Source organism: Pantherophis guttatus, chromosome 6 (assembly GCF_059756535.1).
Source record: "Pantherophis guttatus breed Tessera chromosome 6, ASM5975653v1, whole genome shotgun sequence".
NCBI classification, from domain to species: Eukaryota; Metazoa; Chordata; class Lepidosauria; order Squamata; family Colubridae; genus Pantherophis; species Pantherophis guttatus.
Window position 1 is genome coordinate 79,024,159 of NC_142068.1, and position 24,108 is coordinate 79,048,266.

General features: G+C 41.7%; 1 protein-coding gene across 1 annotated transcript in view; it reads left to right on the top strand.

The window, feature by feature from the left end:
- The window catches only part of CDH23 (cadherin related 23), a 635,835-nt gene that overhangs the window by 316,895 nt on the left and 294,832 nt on the right, over positions 1-24,108 (top strand). The window contains exon 12 of the mRNA XM_087872188.1: positions 20,946-21,095. Coding sequence (XP_087728314.1) covers positions 20,946-21,095 — 150 coding nt within the window. The remainder of the gene's footprint in view (positions 1-20,945; positions 21,096-24,108) is intronic.

The following is a 24,108-nucleotide window of genomic DNA, read 5'->3' on the forward strand; positions in this document are numbered from 1 at the left end:
CTGTCATGCATTTATGATGGTTGCAGCATCCCATGGTCACATGATCACCATTTGCGTCCTTCCCAGCTGACTCCCACCAAACGAAGTCAAAGGGGAAGAAGCCAGGAGGGTAGGTTGCAAGTCTCTTTCCCATGATGTCTTGGTGACTCACTTAACTATTATAGCAAAGAGGTCATAAAATTGAGTATGGCCACTGCTAGGTATCCTGGCCATTCCGATACTACCTATCTTCAGTCGCTGCTTAAGGATGAACAGTCCATAACTACAGTGCAGGTGGCCAGATTCTGCACAGCAGCACCGGGGATTCGTCACAAACCTGTGTCTTCTCCACCATAGTGATGTTATATAACAATTGTGGCAAACCCTTTGCACTGCTTAGACCTTTCCCTTTTAGCATGGACCTACAATGGGCCTCACAGTTTATGGATTGTAATTTTAGAATAGTCAGACCACATATAATTGACAGACCAGATTTTATTATAGGTTTTAGTTGTTATTTATTATTTTATACTAGAAGTTTTAAGTATATAATTATTGAGTGTTTTTATTTGGTCTAAGACTGTAATAAACTGATTGATTGATTGAGTGTGGTCACACAATGCCTCTTTTAATGACTGTGCCACTTAAGAGTGAATTCTCCACTCCCCATTGTCATAAATTGAGGATTACCTGTAAATATAGTGCAGATTTATGTTGCAATGAGGGCTGTGAATTTGAAAATGAATGTACCAAAGACCAAAAGAATTGCATTTGACAGATAAAATAGAATACATTCTTGTAAGCAATACATAACTGGCAAAAACTAATGCAAGGAGATGAATTTGTATATTTTCTCCCCCTAGAATGATGGTTAATGATTTTTAAAAGTGGGCGGGGGGGAATTAATATATGAAAATTTTGATATCAGAATGATGTAGGTGGTCTCTTCAAAGGAATGCAAGGGTATTCACATGGTGTGGTCAGAAATCTTAAGACCATGGCTGCAGTAGTGAGATCAAAGCTTTTACCTGTTTATAATGGTCAACATCTTGACTTTTGACCAACCTTGCAGAAACCCATGAAGGAAGGAATGTTTGTTAAAAGAAATTTTAATCATTTTGCATTGAATAAGTTTCTGCCCATTTGGTTTTAGGGAATTGGGTAGGTCAGGAAAAACATAAAGGTAAGTTGAATGCAGTAAAAATGAGATCCTTGACTATTGTGTTTGGTAAAACAAGGAGAGACAGAGTCAAGAATGACTAGATGATGAATAAAGATGGATTGAATATAGAAATAAACGACCACTCTGCTGAACCCCCTAATCCCCTAATTATAAACCCCTAATTCCCACAGCGCTGTCTTATGTCTAAAGATATTTACCCATGTAGTAAGGCTTTATTACTATTATCCTTCTCATCTTTCCCTTTGCCTTCTACTGTTGGTATCTTCTGACTATATTACTTTGTTGTTTTCATGTATACTGGGAGCTTATCCATTGGAGACAAATTCCTTGTGTGTCCGATCACACTTGGCCAATAAAGAATATTTTACAAGGAAAGTATTGACCAGGCCAGGGAGCTAGTATGAATGAAGGAGAACTGAATTGCAATCAAAATATTTGAACTTCGAGCGAATGGACTAAGGAACCATTAGAGGTGGAACTTCAAAAAGGAAAGATGAGAAGTCTGAAATTTAAAAAAGCAAAATACGGAGTGCTGTGTAGCTACAATGGAAGTGGGATAGTTTGCAAGATATAGAAAGGCATGAAATGGTGTAGCAAGTCACGTTGGTGTAAACTAGTTTTAAGGTGTATCTCCTATTCTTATCGTACATCATCAATTTCTTTGGCTTAGTATTTCTTTCTCTTTTTTTTTCTACTTTGCATAAGATTGCTTACCCCGTAAGGGAACAGTGTAGTGGAAATGTACATATATCTATGTAATTTAGAAAATCTTCCAGAATTTACTTCTCTTTTCCTGCAGAGCCAGAATGTACCAAGTGGAGATGGTTGTGATTCTATGCTAAGCCAAGCCCCTTCTGCTGGGCAGCTGATAACAATTTTAATATTTATATTTGCTCTCAGCCATCTCCAGGGGTTCAGAGGCTTCAGTAAACTAGGAGCAAAGAAAGCAGCATGCAGGCAGAAGCAACAAAAATCATGAAATAAATAAATAAGGAAGGGAAAAAAAGTACTCACTCTCTCTCCCTCCCAACGGGCAGATGAATTCCAGCTCTTGAGATTTCACACGGGGCAGCTGAGACACAGAAGGAGCTTGCAATTAGGGATGGCAAATATCAACAGGCTGATCTGTTTTCCCAGCTGGAAAGGAATTAAATAAACCCACACTTTTCTACATATGCTGGAGGCTTCTTTTGCTGTTTAACATTATTCTATCTTTCCAACAAAGCCACTCTTTCCCAGGACCCAGAAAGCCCATAGCAGTTTATCATGATGAAATGATTTTGTTTCCACCACAGTGATAGAAGAGGATTCCACAGATACATTCCAGTCAGATGTACTGAATAAAAATATTTTGGTGGCATTCTGAAGATAGACCCATTCTAAAGCCAAAAAAGCTAACACAATCCTCGGTTGTATGAACAAGGGCATAGACTCAAACTCACGTGAAGTATTACTACCACTATGTTAAATCTTTAGTAAGACCCCATCTCGAATACTGTAACCAGTTTTGGTCACCACCTTACAAATAAGATGTTGAGCCTTTGGAAAAAGTTGCAGAGTAGAGCAACTAAGATGATTTAAGTCTTGAAGACTAAAACATAAGAAGAACAGTTGCAGGAATTGGGTAGGACTAGGGGTGACATGATAGTAGTATTTCAGTATTTGAGGGGCTGCCACAAAGAAGAGGGAGGTCAATTTATTTTCCAAAGCACCTAGATGGCAAGACAAGAAACAATGGATGGAAACGAAACAAGGAGAGAAGCAACCTGGAATTAAGGAGAAACTTCCTAACAGTGAGAACCAGTGGTGAAATCCAAATTTTTTTACTACCGGTTCTGTGGGCGTGGCGTGGCATGGTGGGCGTGGCGTGGTGGGTGTGGCAGAGGAAGGATACTGCAAAATCTCCATTCCCACCCCACTCCAGGGGAAGGATATTGCAAAATCTCCATTCCCACCGCACTCTGGGGCCAGCCAGAGGTGGTATTTGCCGGTTCTCCGAATTACTCAAAATTTCCGCTACCGGTTCTCCAGAACCTGTCAGATCTGTTGGATTTCACCCCTGGTGAGAACAGTTAATCAGAGGAACGGCTTGCCTTCAGAAGTTGTGGGTGCTTCATCACTGGAGGTTTTTAAGAAGAGACTGGACAGCCACTTGTCTAAATGGTATAGAGCCGTGATGGCGAACCTATGGCATGCGTGCCACAGGTGGCATGCAGAGCCATATTAGTGGGCACACCAGCTCAGCTCTGGGGCGCATGCGCGTGCCTTTCCCATTCCCTTGGAGGCCCTACGGAGGCTGAAAGGGTCCATTTCCCCACTCCCGGTGGGCTAGGAAGTGATGTTTTTTCCTGTCCCCAGCCTCCAGAGACTCCTAAAGAGGCTCTAGAGACTCCTAGAGAGGTTCTGGAGGCTGGGGACAGCAAAAAATGTCACTTCCTGTCCCACCGGGAGTTGGGAAATGGGCCCTTTCAGCCTCCGTAGGGCCTTCAAGGGAGTGGGAAAGGCTGTTTTCGCCCTTCCCAGATACACAGAGAGGATCTGGAACCAGGTGAGAAAGAAAAACGGGCCTACCAGGCCATCATGTGCCAGGAGCGGGGGGGGAGGGGGGAAGGGATTGTGCACGCATGTGCGTGGGCACGTGCGCGCGTGACCCTCCCCCGCCCCCCCCTCTCCTGGCACGCGATGGCAAAAAGGTTAGCCATCACTGGTATAGAGTCTCCTGCTTGAGCAGGGTGTTGGACTTGAAGATCTCCAAGATCCCTTCCAGTTCTATTTGGATTATTTTTAAAGGTTATACGTAGGTCCAGCTCTAAGAAAGCTTGTATCACAGGAACAGAAAAGGCAAAATGGTACAAACGTCATAAGATACTCATACTGAATGTCATTAAGTACAAACTCCAGAATATGCTGCCTGCCCTAAAACATAAGTCACATTTTGTATCAGCTTTATACCAGAAATCCTATGAAGCCATCCAAAGAGTGCAATAATAACATTTTACTACATAATTACTAGGAGTTCCTAGTAAATGACTCCAAGCACAACACTACTATAATCACTCAAAACTTTGATTTCTAAGAAGTGATTTTTTTTCTTATTCAGATAATATACTCTTTAGCAAGGGGAGAGTACTATTTAGATATATTCTCCAAATTTATTTCAGATCATTTCTTCCTGATCAATGTCTTGGGTATAGGTGGATTTATGGTTCTGGTTATTCTCTAGGCATCATTGTGGCTTGATAAATGTCAAGTAGTCGGGATCCCACTTAATTTTTTTAAAGATTTCTTTTTGTTTCCACTTGAGTTTACAGACAAATACCAGGGGTGAAATCCAGCAGGTTCTGACAGGTTCTGGAGAACCGGTAGCAGAAATTTTGAGCAGTTTGGAGAACCGGTAGTGGAAATTTTGAGCAGTTCGGCGAACCAGTAGTGGAAATTTTGAGCAGTTTGGAGAAACCGTTAGCAGAAATTTTGAGTAGTACAGAGAACCAGTAGCAGAAATTTTGAGTAGTTCGGAGAACCGGTAGCAGAAATTTTGAGTAGTTCGGAGAACCTGCAAATACCGCCTCTGGCTGGCCCCAGAGTGGAGTGGGAATGGAGATTTTGCAATATCCTTCTCCTAGGAGTGGGGAGGGAATGGGGATTTGCAGTATCCTTCCCCTGGAGTAGAGTGGGAATGGAGATTTTGCAGTATCCTTCCCCTGCCACATGCACCAAGCAATGCCCACCAACCCACACCACGCCCACCAAGCCATGCCCACAGAACCGGTAGTAAAAAAATTTGGATTTCACCACTGACAAATACTGTATATCTACTGATTGGGGTTGTGGCCAGATTTCACTACATTGATGCTCATTGCTCTCAACTAGAAACTGCATAGAGTTGCATAAGTGAACCACAATATACATGCTTAAAGTTAATCTTGCAACTTTTTGAAGTAGATTCATTATGGAGTACAAAATGGCCTTTCGAAGTAGATTCATTATGGAGAATGGCATTCAGAAATATTTTAGAAAGCATCACCTGTCAGACATTGGCAGCATCAACTTGGCTCATGTTTTTTCACCTGGACTTTGAAGAATTGTATCAGGGAACATTCTCTTTCATTCTACACCTGGACACAAGCAAATTCATGGACAAACTGGAAATCCAATTGTTTTCAGGCACATCCCATATCTGAATTCATAATTGCTGGGTCCTTGGTGTTCTTTGAGCTTGCTTCTCTTCCAGTATGATTTCATTACCAATACTAGATAACATCAGCGATGCAAAGGGGGAGTGGAGTTTTCTGGCTATGTACTGTATTTATATGGGATAGCTTGATTAGGGTGTTGTTTCTTGATTATTCTTCTTTTATCTGTGCCTTTTGATTACTGATTGTGTACCATCAAGTTGGCATCAATTTCTAGCAAACATTTAGATTTTTTTCTCCATGATGATTTGTCCCTAACCTGGTCTTTCAGGTCTTCCAATGTTGCATTCATCACCCCTGTAACTGAATTCATTCACCAAGCTGCTGGATGCCCTCTTCATCCCCCTACTTTCCGAGCATTATATGAAGAGTTCTATAATCTGTCCAAAGTTGGATAATTTGAATCTTGTCATTTGTGCCTCAAGTGACAACTCTGGATTGATTTGTTTGATGATCCATTTGCTTGTATTTTTGACTGTTCAAGACTCTCGGGAATCTTAGTTTACCCAGAGATTAAAAGTATCAATACTCTTCCTATTCTGCTTCTTTGGAGTCAGATTAACAGATTAACAGAGTTGGAAGGGACCTTGCAGGTCATCGAGTCCAACCCCCTGCCCAAGCAGGAGACCCTCCATCTGCCTCTACCTAGGATCAAACTCACAACCTCCTGATTGTGAGGCAAGAGCTCCACCTACTCTGGGGCTAGTAAGTTCCTGTTTACTTGGGTATTGGATAACATCCCCGTGAAAAGAATCAAGTTCAGCAATGCCACCCTGAGCTATATATATCCTTCACTATTGCATCCTCATAGAAATGATTCTGGTTCAAAGGAGAAAGAATGAATAATTATAGGAGGGTCTCCAGTGTCTATTTTGTGAAGTGTTAGAGTCCTAGAAGTGGGTGTGTAACAATAGCATTAGAATGAGAGAAGCTAGTATGTATTAAATCAGACCATCGAGCCATCTGGCTCAGCATTGTCAAGCTGACTTGGAATAATTTTCCAGCATTTCACGTCTTATCTGAAGAAGCCAGGAATTGAATTGCTTAGATGTGGAGCTCTAAAACGTTGACTTCTTAGAGCAGGTTCTATACATCATTGGTTTGTTTATTTAAATGTATCAGAAGCCCAATTCCAGTGGACTCCAGGTGGTGTATAAAACTAAAAGGCACAAAAACAGCAAGGAGCATTAGTTCAACAGGCAATCTAGCCTAAATTATTTTGCTGACAATGCATATGGGCTATTAAACAATGACAAACATCAGCCCCAGGCATGGGATCAAAGCCACATTTTCAAGACTTTCTTGATTTCACAAAAGAGAGTACCATCTTTATCTGCGGGGCGATGTTGTGTTCTGTCCCTGTCTCACACACGCACACAAACAGTCAGCCAGGAGTTAATAAAACCAGCAGTCAGGAATTCCTTTGAGATAAGAGAATTGGCAGCAACCCAGTAGCTGCCTGCCAAAGACTTTACTCACAAAGGGAGGTTTTTCTCCTCCGTCCGATACACCAAAATAAGTCCACAAAGCCAAAGAATTGTCAAGTCCAGTCCATAATAAATCCAAGGAGGGCATATAACGAAGTTCCAGAAATGCAGTATGACTTGCTAGCTTTTCAGTTTTGTCCATCACAAGGCGTGAATGGCCACCACACCCCCTTTTATCCCGTGGGGTGTGGTCCAGTGACTCATCTTAATCTCTGGCATGCCTCTTTCTCTGCTGCGCACATTTATCTTTCCGACGCTGTCGGGGATCCAGCCAAGACTCATCTCCGTCGCTGTCTAACTGCGGCTGCTCGGAAGTGCCTGGCTCCTGGCCTATCTCTTGGCCTTCAGAGGACACCTGAGGCATTGCCAGAGAGGAGGGTTCTGGAGAGGGAGGCCTTGCCAACTCGTCTCCTTCACTTTCGAAGTCTTCTCCCTCTGATAAGATGCGCTTGGGGGTCGGAGTCACAACATGTTGTTTCAGAGGGTGAGGCCTCAATAGGGAAGTCACATTTCCTAGATCCTCTTGTGGTCCGCCAGCAGCCTACAGAGCTGGCAGCGGAGTCGGACAGTGAGGAGGCTGGGGAGGAACATGGGCCATTCCTGGACTCTGGGGAAGGCCAGGGCCATCTGGGAGAGATGTGCAGACTCCGGAGCCCCAAGAGCAGCTAAAGCAAAAGGGACAACTCGGGAGTAAGGCCAGGAGATGATTGGCCCCTCCCATAAGACTTAAAAGAGAAACAAACGCACCTGGGGCCTTTTGCAGGAAAGCAATGTTGCTAACTCTGTTTCCAGTTGGCATCTCTTGTTTGTTTCTGAGCTTTGTGGGGCTTTGCCAAGTAAGGCCTTTGGCAGGGTGTCAAAGAAGATAAAGGTTGGTGATTCTTCCGAAGGACTTGTTTTGCAACTAATTGGGACTCAGCTGGGAATGAACGTAATTTTCAGCTGTTACAATAAAATAGGTTTGTTTGGGACTAATTGTGTCTTGTAATGATTCAGTAAGCCTAGGTCACAACAGATCCCAGAAAATGGTAATCTTTAATGGAGTGCATCCACTATGCTGGAATATCCTGGGTGGGCAAAAACAATTGGAGAATCCAGGCACCATGCCTTACATGGCTTTATAGCTAATAACCAGCATCTTGAATTGCACTTGAAAGCCAAATGGCAGCCAATGCAGCTTGTGTAGTCATGAGCATTGATGCTGGCATCTGATGCTGCTCACATCATCGCATTTTAAATCAGTTGTAGCTTCCAGGTGATCTTCAAGGGCAGACCCATATAGAGCAGATTGCAGTAATCCAAACATGAGGTGATCAAGACACAAGTGTTGGTCTGAAAGGTCTCCCAACTGAGGAAAGGGCTCAATTGTCACACAATAGTAATATATCTTTGCAAAGGCCCTCCTGCCCACAGCTGCCACATGCTCTACAAGCAGTAGTTGTGAGTCCAGAATTATCCCCAAATTGTGCATCAGTCTTGACTGGGAAAGTGAAAGTGTGGCCCCATCAACATCTCTTACTTAGGGGGCCCAAATAGCTACAACAATCCAGTCTTGTTAGGATTGAGCTGAAATGTGTTCTGTTCCATTCAGATCCAAACAGCCTTCAGACACTGGATCAAGACATTGACTGTCAGGACGCTGATTAATCCCATTCTGCCTCTTCTTCATAGGAGAGGTTGAAATCATTAATAGGGAATGCTCTGAGTTTCATTTTGCCCTTTTTCTTCTTTTTCAGCATCTTAGCAGACAATTAATTAGCGTTCCTCAGTCGCAAAAAAAATAATCATCTGTCTAATTAGCCTAGAGGTCTTATCAAAGTAACAAGCAAGGAAAAAGCCATAATTTTAACCATCCTCTGCTACCAGGTGTCAGGGCGCTGATTAATCTTATTCTGCCTTTGGGATAATCGCACCTTGATTAAGAGGGGTGGATCGAGACCTTTCCTTGCCAGCATACTTTAAGAAAACAAACCCGAAGATATATCTTCTAAGAAAACTCATTTATTTGTTATAAAGAAAATAAAGCATTTTACTAATCTAATAGTTACATTTTTGATAAAGTTCGTGCCGGCCACCTCTCTGTGGTCGGACTTCTTGGCAAGAGAAGAAAGGAAAGAGTGAAGTGGAAAAGAAAGGAATGCGGATACACGTAATTAGCTTACTGATAACAAAAGTTGGCAAGCTACGGAAAGTCTGACAGTCCAGAAATAATGAGCTCAGCTGGTAAATACAAAAACGCAGTGACATTGACAGCTTCACATATGCCTTTCGGGATTGAGATGTAGACTTGATGGCTTCACCTAACGGTTTCACATAGATGCTAAATAGGACCAAGAAGAACAAGCCTTGAGGCTCCCCAAACTTGCAGGACCATGAACATCTCTTTCCCCTTGTCAACACTGACTGAAACCGATCACTGAGGAAGGAGGTGAAGCACTGCACACACTGCCTCCCACTCCTAACCCCCACAATCAATCTGAAAGATACTGATTGACAGTATCAAAATCTACTGAGAGATCAAAGACACTAGAATGGGGAAAAAACTAAGGAGAAATCTCCTGACAGTGAGAACAATTAACCAGAGGAACGGGTTGCCTTCAGAAGTTGTGTGTGCTCCATCACTGGATGTTTTTAAGAAAAGATTGAACAGCCATTTGTCCAAAATGTCATAGGGTCTCCTCCTTATGCAAAGGGTTGGACTAAAACAAGGGTCAGCAACCCGCAGCTCTGGAGCCGCATGTGGCTCTTTCATCCGTCTGCTGCGGCTCCTTGTCACTGGTTGGCTCCACAATTGATAGGGCTTTTGGTTAGGACAGGTAGAGGAAAAAGGTGATCGTGCTAGGAGGAGACTCTATGGTGGGGGGGAACCAGACTTCCGGTCAGCATAGGAAAAAGGTCGCCGTGCTAGGAGGAGACTCCATCGTGGTGGGGAACCAGACTTCCGGTCAGCATAGGAAAAAGGTCGCCGTGCTAGGAGGAGACTCCATGGTGGGGGAACCAGACTTCCAGTTGGCATAGGAAAAAGGTTGCCATGCTAGGAGGAGACTCTATGGTGGGGGGAACTAGACTTCTGGTCGGCTCCAGAATTGAACGGGGGGCTTCCGTTTAGGACTTTTTTGAGTGTTTAAGGTTGCTGACCCCTGGACTAGAAGATCTACAAGGTCCCTCCCAACTCTGTTATTCTGTGCACTATTATTATAACAATATCACCTCCATACCAATTCCACCAAAGGTTATCATCAGGAAGTACAACCAACTTTCTCTTGGTACTATAACCTGACCTGAAGCCAAACTGAAATGAGTCCAGATAATCTGTTTCCTGCAACATCCTCTGTACCTGTCATCCAACCACCCTTTTCCACAACCTTCTGAAGAAAGGGAAGATTAGAAATGTTCCAGGGCTAAAATGGTAAAATACAATGAAATTTTGGACAATGGAGGAAGATTAAAAACTAACCAAGAATTAAAGGAACAGGGAATAACCATAGATTGGTGGCCATATGTTCAATTGCAATCTAGATACAGAAAAGATTTAGAGGAATTTGGATCTGAACCGAAATTTACACAATTAGATAAATTATTGACAGGCCTGGAAGAGAAATTATTATCTAAAATATATAATTATTTATTAAATTTTGACTTAGAAGAAGAAATTGTAAAGGGACCAATGATAGCACGGGCAAAAAATATTGGGCACAACATTGAGTTAGAAGAATGGGAAAAAATATGGGAGAAAAACTATACATTAACAAAATCCATTGCATATAAAGAGAACCAGTATAAAATGTTCTATTGGTGGCACTTAGCCCCAACAAGACTCGCAAAAATGTACCCCAACTTAAAACCTAATTGCTGGAAATGCAATCAAGTACAAGGCACCTACTTCCATGTATGGTGGCTTTGCCCAGAAGTTAAAAAATTCTGGATTAAAATACAAAAATGGCTAAAAGAAATTACACACTATAAAATAGAATTTAAACCTGAATTGTTTCTTCTGGGGATTATTAAAGAAAATTATCCTAAAAGGATAAAATATTTAATTATTCATATAACTACAGCAGCTAGAATCGTACTTGTGCAAGCTTGGAAAATGTCCACTATTCCAACAGATTGTATAATAATCCGGAAAATTTTTGAATGTGCAGAAATGGACAAACTTACTTTAGAATTAAACAATAAGGAAGACTCGGGATATTACTTAATTTGGGATAATTGGTATCAATGGATAGAAATGAAAAATAAGGAATGTATAGAACAAAATAAGATATAAAATGTGATTAAATATGTCAATTAAGTAGGAACATGTGGGAATAGAGGAAGAAAGTTAAGAATTAAGTACTGTCAAAAAAATGTTGAATTGTATCATTATTACAGATGTATTTTTGTTATAGAGGTATTTTAACTTGTATTTTTGGATTTTAAGTGTTAATAAAGTTTTTTTTTTTTAAAGAAATGTTCCAGGGCTTATACAAGTCCGCTTTCAAACATCTTATCCATGCCGTAGTCACTCCTCACAAGAAGGCATGACATGGTTATCCTCGAAAGGCTGTGCTTTTTCTGTGGATTCCGAAGTTTTGCCCTTTGATAGACACAGTGCTTAGAGCAGCATCCTAGCAATCTTCCCAGATGCAGAACAGATGCTGTGGCTTGAATTACACGTCCTCCAAAAAGGCTATTTATTGCAAATGAGGGAATACAGTCTAATGTAATCCCGCCGTACGAATGATTAACTTTTCTGCATTCAAGAACAATTATTCCATTGTTTCAGAACTGCTGAGGAAAGTGAAATTATAATTGAGGCTAAAATACATATTTGGGGGGGGGGTTCTGAGGCAAGGCATTCTCCCCTATTTTTTTTTTTTAAAGAAAAGGGTAGCAAATGTACGTCTTGGTGCCCTTGATTTTTGACAGCTGGCCTTTCACGTTTGGATTTAGTTGAGTCTGGTGGGATGCCTTTCTCCTCCTGTAGGTTTTTTTTTCTCATTAGCACACATTCTACCTGAAGAACAATGGTTTTTCATAATTTCCTGTAGTAGCAGTCTACTTTTCAAAATACCCAGTGCAATATTTCTCAGTTTTGCCTTCCATAAGTTGCCAGATCCTTGGATCAAGAACTTAGTCATCTTTATCTGTTTCTGAGATATTATCTTTGCCCCTGGTACTATATGAATATCAATATTATTTTAGCTCTCTTCTGCTGCATTCTTTATTGTTGGATTTGGTAGGGCGGAGGAGGGAGATAGAAATGGAAAGAGGGATTCTCTAGCCATGTCACCCGTTTCTCAGCTGTCACGCTCAGCTAGCTTTTGCTATTAGTGCCCTTTCGTGCATTTAATTGGTCCCTCCTTCCAACAAGACTGACTCCATTCGGGGGAAAATTGGAAATTCAGCTCCAGCAGTTTTTTCAACTTTATTGTAATGTGCTCAACTGGGTTGGGCTGTGGCAAGGAATACAGTGTTTGGTGTGGAGATTGCAAAGTGTCAATATTTGGGGAGAACAAAACTGTATTTTGCTCAATTAGTTTTCAAAAATGCTTGATGCTGCTTTCCCTTTGCATAAAAGGCCTGGTTATTACCATTTAGTACAAGCTTTGTGCCGGTTGCTAAATACTTAATGGTATCAGTCCAAAAGGTTTTTTTAAAAAAATTTAAGTTTCATAATAATTATTTGGAATTAAAACCATCAGGAAGATTAAAGAACCTGCCACTAATCGGTCTACCCTCAAATTTCATAGTACGTCATCCTCCATTTCTTCCTTGAAATTAGGATGCTTCAGTCAAACTGCATTTAGAGATGGACAACTTGAAACATCTGCAACAGTGGGAGGTATAATAACTCTCAGAGGAACATCTGGAAGAGTTCTCTGTCTGCTACCTAGAGATCTGTGGCAGATGACACAGTTGTTTTCAAATATTTAAAAGGCTTCCAGCAAAACAGGCAGCAGAAAATTCTATGGTGCTCTAGAAAGCAACACTAGGTAAAAAACACAGGGAGCAGATTTTGCTAAAAATCGGGGAGAGGGGGAAATCCAGACTAGAATCAATGTTTAAGAGAAAAGTATTGCTCCAGGAGTGGGTGCATTTTCCTCTGGAGGAATCATTTAAGCAAGATGTCTGTTGAAATTCTCAGTCATCCAGGTCATATTTGTCTCAAAGGAGCTTTTTCAAAAGGCAACTGTACTTTTTTTTTTTTCCTTGAGGAAGGAGAAGAAAATGTTTCACTTCTCATCCAAGAAGCTTCATCAGTGAACTGATGAAGCTTCTTGGATGAGAAGTGAAATTTATTTATTTATTTATTTATTGGTTCGATTTATATGCCGCCCTTCTCCGGAGACTCAGGGTGGCTTACAATGTGTTAAGCAATAGCCTTCATACCTTTGTATATACCTGCTTAGTAGGGCTTTTGCCCCCCCTCCTCCCAAGCGGTGTTCTTTTTTATACAAAGTCAGCTTATTGCCCCCACAAACCGGGTTCTCATTTTACCTACCTTGAAAGGATGGAAGGCTGAGTCAGCCTTGAGCCTGGTATTTCCTCCGCAAGGAAAAAACAGTCCAGTTGCTTTTTTGGGGGGGAAAAACCCTTAGAGATTTAAGCAAGAGTTGGGCAGCGATCTCTTCTCATAGGAATACTGCAAGAAGAATTAGGAGACAAACTAGATTATCTCTAGGAATATTTGGTTTATAATTCTGTGAAGAAAAAAAATGATTTTACATATGTGGTGGGTGTGTAAGTTTCTAAAAGTCCTGATGTATTCTGTTCAGGCACAATGAAGAAACTGATCCTTTAGAAAGCCCCAGATTTAATCTAATTTTGGAACTACAATTCCCACGACCTCATCTGCGCATGGCATGTTGGCTGCTAATGACAGAAATTCTCATCCAAAGTTTTTGTAAGGTATCAGGATAGGGAAGCTGTCTACACCGAATGTCTTTTCTGAAGTTAGGCAGCCCTGAAAATAAATACTTGTGTGGAGCTTGAACTGAGTGGAAATCGTTTGATAAATGACTGCAATCCTCGAAAGTGTAAAACAGCCTCAAAATGTACAAAGTCTTCGTTTGACTGCTTCAAGACCTTCCTGATCATTTCACTTTGGCAGCTATCTTGGTGGTAATCGTTCCTTATAGCTTTGCTTCAGGGTGTGTCCAAAGGAATAAGGGAAGGAGATATCACAAGGGCCAGCATAACTTTTTATTGTGTGAAAACTCAAGTGCGTTTTGGAAGTTTCTTTGTCAAGAGCATTGTGCTTATGACCTAAAGTGGTGGTGGCTAACCTTTTCCGGACAGGGCGCCCAAAACATATGTGCACCCAAAGCCCCAAAATGCAATGTGTGCAGCCCCACGCATGCACCCAGGCCCCCCATGCATCTACGTACCCCCTGCACATGCCCCACCCCCCTGCATGCTCACAAGCCCCCAATTCATGCTCACACGCCCCCCACAGCACCCCACCCCCATGCATGCATGGCAGAGACCCAAAGACCAGCTGGCTGGTGAGAGGTGCGCGCACATGCGCGCCAGAGCTAAACTGGGGCAACGGCTCGCGTGTCATTAGAGAGGGTGCTGTGTGCCATCTCTAGCACGTGTGCCATAGGTTCACCATCACAGATCTAGAGTTAGAGGATACCAGCAAATGTAATCATTAGTTTAGCTGTTCTTTTGTTTTCAGTACAGGTAGTCCTTGACTTAGAGCAGGTTATTTAGTGAGCGTTTGGAGTTACAAAGCACTGAAAAAAGTAACTTATGACCATTTTTCACATTTATGACCGTTGCAGCGAACCCCATGGTCACGTGATTTCCATTCAGATACTTGAAAAGAGGTTCAGATTAATGACGGTTGAAACAACAATTTCTTATGGTTCTAGAAATGGCCTGTACCTATTGCTTTCTAAAAGCAAAAAGTTGTACTTGTAATGTTGTTACTTTTGACTGTGCCACAGAGAGACAGAAATTGGTGCCTTTTTTCTTTTTTTCTCCCATTACACTAGTATAACCCCTCTTTTTCCCTTCCTCTCTTCCCACTTTTCCCTGTTTTTGTTTTCTTTGTATTTTATACTTTGATAAACTAATAAAAAAGTTTTAATTGGAAAAGAGGTTCAGATTTATGACAGTTTTGCAACATTCCGGGGTCATGTGATCAACTTTTTCAACCTCCTGACAAGCAAAGTCAATGGAGAAGCCAGATTCACTTAACAACCGTGTTGCTAATTTAGCAACTTCAGTAATTCCCTTAACAAACATGACAAAGTCATAAAATTGGAGCAAAACTCACTTAACAAATTTAGCAACATAAATTTTGGACTCAATTATAATTTTAAGTCGAGGACTTCCTACCGGTATATCGTTTTTTTCTTCACTAGCTATCTTGCATGTCCAGAAGACATGCAAAGGGATTCGAAAATAGAAGCGTCAATTTGCTTCACAGCTTCAGATCCAAATTCAGATCCAAAAAGGTGTTTCCCTTAAGTGAGACCATCTCATGACTTGAATATGCTTAATGCAACTTTAAGAATTGGGATTCTGTATTTAAACAATTGTATAGATTCCTGTTCCTGGAATCTAATTATAATTGTTGTGTAAATTCAGCAACCACAGATGATTGTGAGGATTTTATTTATTTTTATTTTTTTATTTTATTTATTTATTGAGTACGTATTAGATAATATATATGAACATAAGCATGAATTGAATACATAAAATGAATACAATTAAAGGGAACATTAGGACATGGATGCATGCTGGTGTACGCCCCTTACATACCTCTTAGGAATGAGATGAGGTCAACAGTAGCCAGTCTAAGGTTAAAATTTTGGGGGTTTTGGGATGAAACCACAGAGTCAGGTAATGCATTCCAGGCATTGACCACTCTGTTGCTGAAGTCGTATTTTCTGCAATCGAGTTTGGAGCGGTTCACTTTAAGTTTGTATCTATTGTTTGCTCGTGTAGTGTTGTGGTTGAAGCTGAAGTAGTCATTGACAGGTAGGACATCGTAGCAGATGATTTCACGAGCTATGCTTAGGTCATACCAAAGGTGGCATAGTTCTAAATTTTCTAAGCCCAAAATTTCTGGTGGCATAAGGGATTTTGTTGCGAGCGGAGGAGTGGAGGACTCATCTTGCAAAATATTTCTGAACATGTTCAATTGTATTAATGTCCGATATGCAGTGCGAGTTCCAGATAGATGAGCTGTATTCAAGAATTGGTCTTGCAAATGTTTTGTATGCTCTGGTTAGTAGTGTAATATTACCGGAGAAGAAGCTATGCAAGATTAGGTTTACAAGCCTTAATGCCTTTTTGGCAATGTTGTTATAGTGGGCTTTGGCACTTAGATCATTTGATATGAGTACTCCAAGGTCCTTGACAGAGGATCCAACGCTTAGTCCACTAGCGACTAACAAATAATGAATTCTTTGGAACCACTATTCAATCATTGCCAAAATAATATTCAATGAAAAAAGTCTTATCATCTTGGAATCAGTAGGCCTTCTGGGTAAATATAATAAACACTGAGATGCCAACATGTCAAAAAAAATGAATTCTTGCCTTTTTCCTTGCCTCAATTTATGCTGATGGATGGTTTCATATAAAGGGTGGTAAATGCTAACTTTGAGTTTCAGATGCTGATTATCTATTATTGATAACATTTGGCATTAGGAGAAAAACATTTTAATGGTACACAATCCGCATGGGTCTCTCATGGGGAAAATGCTTTACAGCCCTCGGGAATCTTTCTTGGCATCTCACTATAGAGCAGTGAATGAGAGAAGATTTTGCTACATTACCTTATATAGCGCTCCCCCAAAAGGACTGCTGGAGTCCAGGTTCTCCTGGCCCTTTTTGGTATGGTCACCGGTCCACACTAGTCCCTTGCTAAGGCACCACTACTGGCCTGGGTCATGTAGGGTTATGGTGGTCAGTCTTTTCCCAGCCAGCAGGTCACGTGATGAGATGGCTGGTCATTCCTTCTTCCTTTCTCTCTCTCTCCTCTCTCCCTCTCTTGAATTGCCTGCTGAGCTCTCCTTCCACCGCCTTTGCTCCTTTATGGATTCCTCTGCTTGCCCCACAGAGGCCTCTCCTATCCTGCCCCCCCTTTCTCCCTCAGGCTTGCCCCACAGAAGCCCTCCTATCCTATCCCCTTTTCTCCCTCAGGCTTGCCCCACAGAAACCTCCCCTATCCTATCCCCTCTCCCTCAGGCTTGCCCCACAGAAACCTCCCCTATCCCCTCTCCCTCAGGCTTGCCCCACAGAAACCTCCCCTATCCTATCCCCTCTCCCTCAGCCTTGCCCCACAGAGGCCTCTCCTATTCTGTCCCCCCTTTTCCCTCAGGCTTGGCCCACAGAAACCTCTGCTATCCTCCCTATTGCCTTCACTCCCTCTCTCTTTCCCCAGGTCTCTTTCTCCATTTCCCCCTTAAGCCTCTTTTCCTATCCTCTCAGGCCTCCTTTCCCCCCCAAAAAAACCCCCTCCTTCCTCCTCTCACACTCCCTCTGTCTCCTCTCCCTTCCTGCCAAAATCTCCTCCTCCTATTCTCTTCTCCCCCTGCTACATGTTATGTTTTCTTAACATAAAGAGTGGTATTTCCATTTATTTTTTCTAGAGGGAAAACAAATAAAAAAGACCATATATTGCATATATGAAATAAAATTAACTAAAACAACCAGTCAGAAATTAACACATTATTTATGCTAACGTCACACATGGCTTTCTTTCTTATCAAATTTACTCAGAACATCCTTTCACATCCCTCCCCATAACTGCATCCCTGTCCTTCTCTGGGAGAGAGACCATCCTCTCTGACCATCCCTGATTTTTTTCTTTTTTCAACAATTTGTACCTGCTAACTACTAGGGCCCAGCATAGTAATGTGTAGTTGAAGTACCCCATTGAGAGGAAAGAAAATGTGATATTTATTAATTGGGGGAAGTTATATGGTTGTCAAGGGTGAGCCCATGTAGATAGCACTGCAGTAATCCATCTGGGAAATCACTAGGGCAAGGATGTCAAACTCAAGGCCCAGGAGCCAGATCCGGCCCACAGGGTGCTTAGATCTGGCCCATGGGGCCACCCTGGAAACAGTGAAGGACCAGCCGGCCCGTGGTACCTCCACTAGCAAAAACGGAGCTCAAGGAAGCTGCGCAAGGCCCTCTTGGGCTCCATTTTTGACCGCGATGGCCTCCTACAACCCTCTGCCAGCAAAAACAGAGGCCTGGGAAGGCTGTGTGCTTTCTTTTCACTGGCAGAGGGCTGCAGGAGGCCATCGCGGTTGAAAATGGAGCCTCAACAAGTGATGTCGAGCTGGCCATGCCCCCCCTGGCCACACCTTGCCCCCCCAAGTTCAAACACAACCCTGATGCAGCCCTCAATGAAATCGAATTTGACACCCCTGCACTAGGGTGTAAGTGGACATGTGCAAGGCCTCCTCCCCTTTAGAGCTAAGTTGCTCCTTGCTCCTTGAGCAACAGCCATGAGAACTCCAAATTATTTGTCCATTTTTTCTGAGAAGGAATCAAAGATGACACCTTTGATTCCAAAGCAATTTCATCTTGCTAGGGCAGAGTCAGAGATGTTTCCTCTCCATCTGGACCAACGGTGGGCTTCCTATATCCTTACCACCGGATTGCCACACGTGCGCACAGTCACTTTGTGCGCACACGCCCCTTCTGCGCATATGCCCAGCCTTGAAAACGTGGCTAAATAGGACATCTTTACGCTGGGGCAGGTATTTGTGACCTAGGCTTACTGACACCTAGGCTTATTACAAGACACAAATTAGTCCCAAATAAACCTATTTTATTGTAACAGCTGAAAATTACGTTCATTCCCAGCTGAGTCCCAATTAGTTGCAAAACAAGTCCTTCAGAAGAAGTCCTTCGGAATAATCACCAACCTTTATCTTCTTTGACACCCTGCCAAAGTCCTTACATGGCAAAACCCCACGAAGTTCAGAAACAAATAAGAGATGCCATCTGGAAACAGAGTTAGCAACATTGCTTTCCTGCAAAAAGGCCCAAGTGCCTTTGTTTCTCTTTTAAGCCTTATGGGAGGGGCTGATCATCTCCTGGCCTTATTCCCGAGTGTCCCTTTTGCTTTAGCTGCTCTTGCCTTCTGGCAGCTCTGCACATGCGTGCACTAGAAACAGGCTCCTCCTGTTCCTCTGCCTCTCTGCTGTCCGACTCTGGGGGCTCCGGAGTCCGCGCATCACTCCCAGATGGCCCTAGCCCCATCTCAGCCAGATTCCAGGACTGGCCCATGTTCCTCCCCAGCTTCCTCACTGTCTGACTCCGCTGCCAGCTCTGTAGACTGTTGGCGGACCACAACACGGGTGGGTGTAGTTGCTGCTGCTGGTTCATCCGAACCGGCTGAATACCACCTCTGATCTGGATCCTCAGTCTCCAGATACTGGGCTAGCACATGAATGGCCCCATCTGCTCAGCCAACGGTAGAGATGTACAGCAGGGTATCATCTGCATACCGATGAAACCATACCCTGTGCTTGCATATTACTTCTCCCAGCATTTTCACATAGATATTCAAGAGGATCAGTAAAAGGGCCGAGGCCTGAGGCCTTCCACACTGCAGGGGCTTAGGGATGGATCTCTTCCCCCCTCCAACACCAACTGGAGTGGGCCATGGAGAAAGGAGGAGAGCCACTGAAAATCTCTGCTCCCAATTCCATCTCCCAAAGCCCAGAAGAAAATCAGAAACTTGAGAATTTTCACTAGTCACCCCTTGTGCCTGGTGAAACACATAAAAAAAGAAGATAAAAAAATACATCTATGAAGTCAGGTGAGAAAATTCTGAGAATATTCTGTATTCTCAAGCATTTATCCTCTCCAATCTCTTCCAGGTTACTTTCCCCACCACTATTCTAGCTATTGATTCAATTCAACAGAGCCTGTAGTACAGTGGACTAAAGCACTGTTATTAACAGATTAACATCTGCTGCTTGCAATTACTGCAAGTTCAAATCTCACCAGGCTCAAGGTTGACTCAGCCTTCCATCCTTTCAAAAGTAGGTGAAATGAGGACCCAGATTATGTGGGCAATAAGCTGACTTTGTATAAATATACAAAAGTATGAAGGCTGTTGCATAACGCATTGTAAGCCGCCCTGAGTCTCCGGAGAAGGGCGTCATATAAATTAAAGCCAAAAAAAAAACAAAAATTCAACATTGATTGAAATAAAATTCCAAGCTAACATTTCACCGTTCCAGGAAAGAATATATAGCTGAACTGACCCAACACTCCATGTAAAACTTGTCTGATGTGTTAAGTATAACAAGATTGTCAAAAATAGACAATGGCCATTCCACTACGACCAGCTGATTCAAGTGAGAAGATTTCATTCAGCCATGCTGGAGCATTTTTGCTGAAAAAGGAGAGCATCTACTAAATCAATAACAGAAATTTGTTTGGGAAATGGGAGTCAATAAATATCGGTAAATATTTATTATTAATGTTCAATGGACTACCATAATTACTTTTCTAGCAACGGAGCAATATTTGGGTAGGAAATAGTATAACTTTAGATCAGGGTCTAAATGAGTCTACCGGAGGAATTCTGGGCATTGAAGTCCACATGTCTTAAAGTTGCCAAGCTTGAGAAATTATGTTTTAGGTCAACAGCAGAATAAATGCATTCTAAACTGACTATAAAATCACCATTGAAAGATGTTACTTAGATGTGCTTCTTTATCAGACCATTTCCATTCTGTATAATTTCAACAATACATATTTAGCAGTATTCTTCAGTAGCATTATTTGCACTTCTACATTGATTCTTCACCGTGCAGTTCAGGAAGATGGATTCGTACTGAAACACTGGCTGCAACAGCTGATTATCAGCATTAGAGAATTGGCCATGAAAAACTGATCTGACTGTGTTCCAAGTTTGCAGTTTACCCAAACGTACAACCTACCCACACATACATACATCTTGAATATTTAGTGTCTTCCCAAACTGTTATTCCATCTTTATTTTGTTTTCTACATTTATTTTTTCTATTGAATTAAACAGATCCTTCAAGGTATTTAGAGTGACTTACTCATGCCAACAATACATCTAAATTCAGTGGCTTTAACATATTTACCTCTTTTTTTTTTCAGGGACTCAATAGTGTTTTTGAAGTTTACCTGGTGGGAAACAACTCCAACCATTTTATCATCTCTCCGACTTCAATCCAAGGAAAAGCAGACATTCGGATTAGAGTGGCAGTCCCCCTGGATTTTGAGACAATCCCTCGCTATGTGTTTTCTGTAAGGGTTCTTCAAATGTTGCATGGACAGTATGGGGAGGTGGCACGTGTGATCCGGGATGTTGATATATATATATATATATGGGTGCACACATGTGATGGTTAATTTGTTTGGAGTAGATTTTGCAACAAAATAGTATATGATTCTTCATTATAATAGATAATGCAAATATAGTTGGATGATTAAGGTGATTAGATATTCATAGCCACCACTATAGGTAGTCCTTGATTTACAACCATTCATTTAGAGACTGTTCAAAGTTACGACAACACTGAAAAAGTGACTTATACAATCAGTCTTCATGCTTGTGACCATCGCAGCATCCAGCTGGTCATGTGATCAAAATTCGGGTGCTTGGCAACCTGCATGGATTTACAGCGATTGCAGGATCCCAGGGATCATGTAATCATCATTTGCAACCTTCCCAGCCAGATCCCACCAAGCAAAATTAGAAGCTAGATTTGTTTAATGATGATGTGGTTCACTTAACAACTGTAGTGGTTCACTTAACAACTAGGGCAAAATGGTCATAAAATCAGCCACTATTCACTTAAATAACTGCCTTGCTTAATAACAGAAATTCTGATCCTAATTGTGGTCATAAGTCGAGGACTACCTGTACGGTCACCATTAACATCATTAAGAGTTCAGAAACTTTCAGGTTCATGTTCTCAGTCCTTCTTCCCACAAACCTATAAAACACACTAGTTATTTCCCTATATTGCAGGTGAATGCTGTTTTCAAGAATATTATAGAGACTCGGTTATTACAGTCTAATAACACAAGACTTTTATTTAAATAATACGTGCATAGAATTGCCTATCCATAAAGACTAGTGACATTTCTGTCTTCTTTGCTTTAAAACCATTCTAAATTGTGTGTTTAAAAATTCTCCCGCTCTCCAGCCCAACCATCAACTTCTACTTTAGAAGTAGCTAACTTGTTTTATTCTCTTCCAGTGTTGGAAAATTACTACGGGCAATTTCCAATTTAGTTGGCATCCGGCATACACCCAGTTAATCTCCCTATCCAGATCAAAGCAAGCACACACATACACCCATTCAGTTCAGCTGGAAAAAAGTATAGCTTGATGTTTACTTAATAAGCATCAGCAAATATTAAAATAACTGGCAAAAAAGGGATTAAAACAGGAGTGAAATGCTCCTGGTTCGGTCCGGTTCACCTGAACCGGTAGTAAAAAAGGCTACTGGTTCGCTGAACCGGTAGTAAAAAATGTTTTAAAAAAAGTTCCGACGATCAGCTGAGCAACACGAGATCGTCGGAACTTTTTTAAATTATTTTTTTAGCATTTTTTTTACTACCGGTTCTCTGGAAAAATGCTTTAAAAAGTAAAAAAAAAAAAAAAAAAAGTTCCGCAGATCGCGCGTTGCGCAGTTGATTTTCAGAAGCTTTTTTTTTTTTTTTAACTTTTTAGGCATTTTTTTACTACCGGTTCTCTGGAACCGATAGTAAAAGTGCTTTTAAAAAGTAAAAAAAAAAAGCTCCAACAATCACAGCTGTGCTGTGTGATCATCAGAGCCTTTTTTTACCTTTTAAAAGCATTTTTTTACCACCTATTCGCCTGAATAGGATGTAAAAAAATGCTTTTAAAAGTAAAAAAAAAGGCTCCGAAGATCGCGTGCCACAGCTGATCCCCGTGCGCTGTTCTACTTACCCCATGCCTCCTTTTGGCGTGCACTACGCAGCTAGCGAACTGGTAGTAAACCAGTTCAGATTTCACCACTGGATTAAAAGCAGGCAAAAACAGAGAGAGAGACTTGAACAACAGGCAAGAATTCATATTAACTCTGTGTCACCAGCTACAGTATCTATTAAAAAGCACAGCACTTTCAAGAGCCTCTGAAAACAATTCTGCAGATAATTTGCATGCAGAGACCCAAAGGGAGTGAGTGGCCTTTGGTTATTTCCAGCTTTAACATAGAAGTAAGCAGAATTGAGAGGAAAATAAGACAGGAGATGATCCCTTCTCTATTCTGCACCATCAAAGAAGGGACAAATTGGTGGCTGGGGATGATGCATCCAACATCCAGGTGTACATATTTGTATGGATTTGTTAAAATGCATTTGGTGTGTTTTCATAAATTTTTATAGTCCCCGTGCCATAGGCCAAGCAGCAGTGGAATTAGGTCACATGCCAGAATAGGCAGATGCTTAATGGAGCACAGCTGCACAAAGTTTGTGTGTATATTAGTCCTTTTGCTGAATAAATCCCCAAATACTTATCAAACTTTGCTGGAATACCTTCCAGGTTTTATGTTCATTGCCAGAATGGCTTGTATGAGCCCTTCTTTTAAAAATATAAATCTTAACTGTATTGAACTGGAGATAATTTTTCTAGATTCTTGTTTTCATGTAACATGAAATGTATGCAGGAATGTATACATGAAGGTTAGTTGTGTGATTTTAACAAATCACCATTTGTGTTCTGGGGGGTCTACAATACCTATAAACTTTTAAAGATTTTGTTTTGATGAGGGGCCTGTGAGCTACCACGCTTCCCCGAAAATAAGACCTGTCTTATATTTTTTTTGAACCCTGGAATAAGCACTTGGCCTTATTGCCATGCGCTCAAAAGCCCGATTGGGCTTATTATCAGGGGATGTCTTATTTTGGGGGGAAACAGGGTAATTAGCTTAACAATAAAAAAGCATGGAATTGCTTTGACACAATACAGACTATTGACCAACTTTGAGACTTGAATCTTAAAACCAAATCCTGAGTGCAAAAATTTATAAACAACTGGGGGAGGAGAGGTGGCAGTGGTGAAATCCAATTTTTTTTACTACCGGTTCTGTGGGCGTGGCTTGGTTGACATGGTGTGGCTTGGTGAGCCTGGCATGGTGGGCATGGCAGGGGAAGCATACTGCAAAATCTCCATTCCCACCCCACTCTGGGGCCAGCCAGAGGTGGTATTTGCTGGTTCTCCGAACTACTCAAAATTTCCACTACCGGTTCTCTGAACGGCTCAAAATTTCTGCTACCGGTTCTCCAG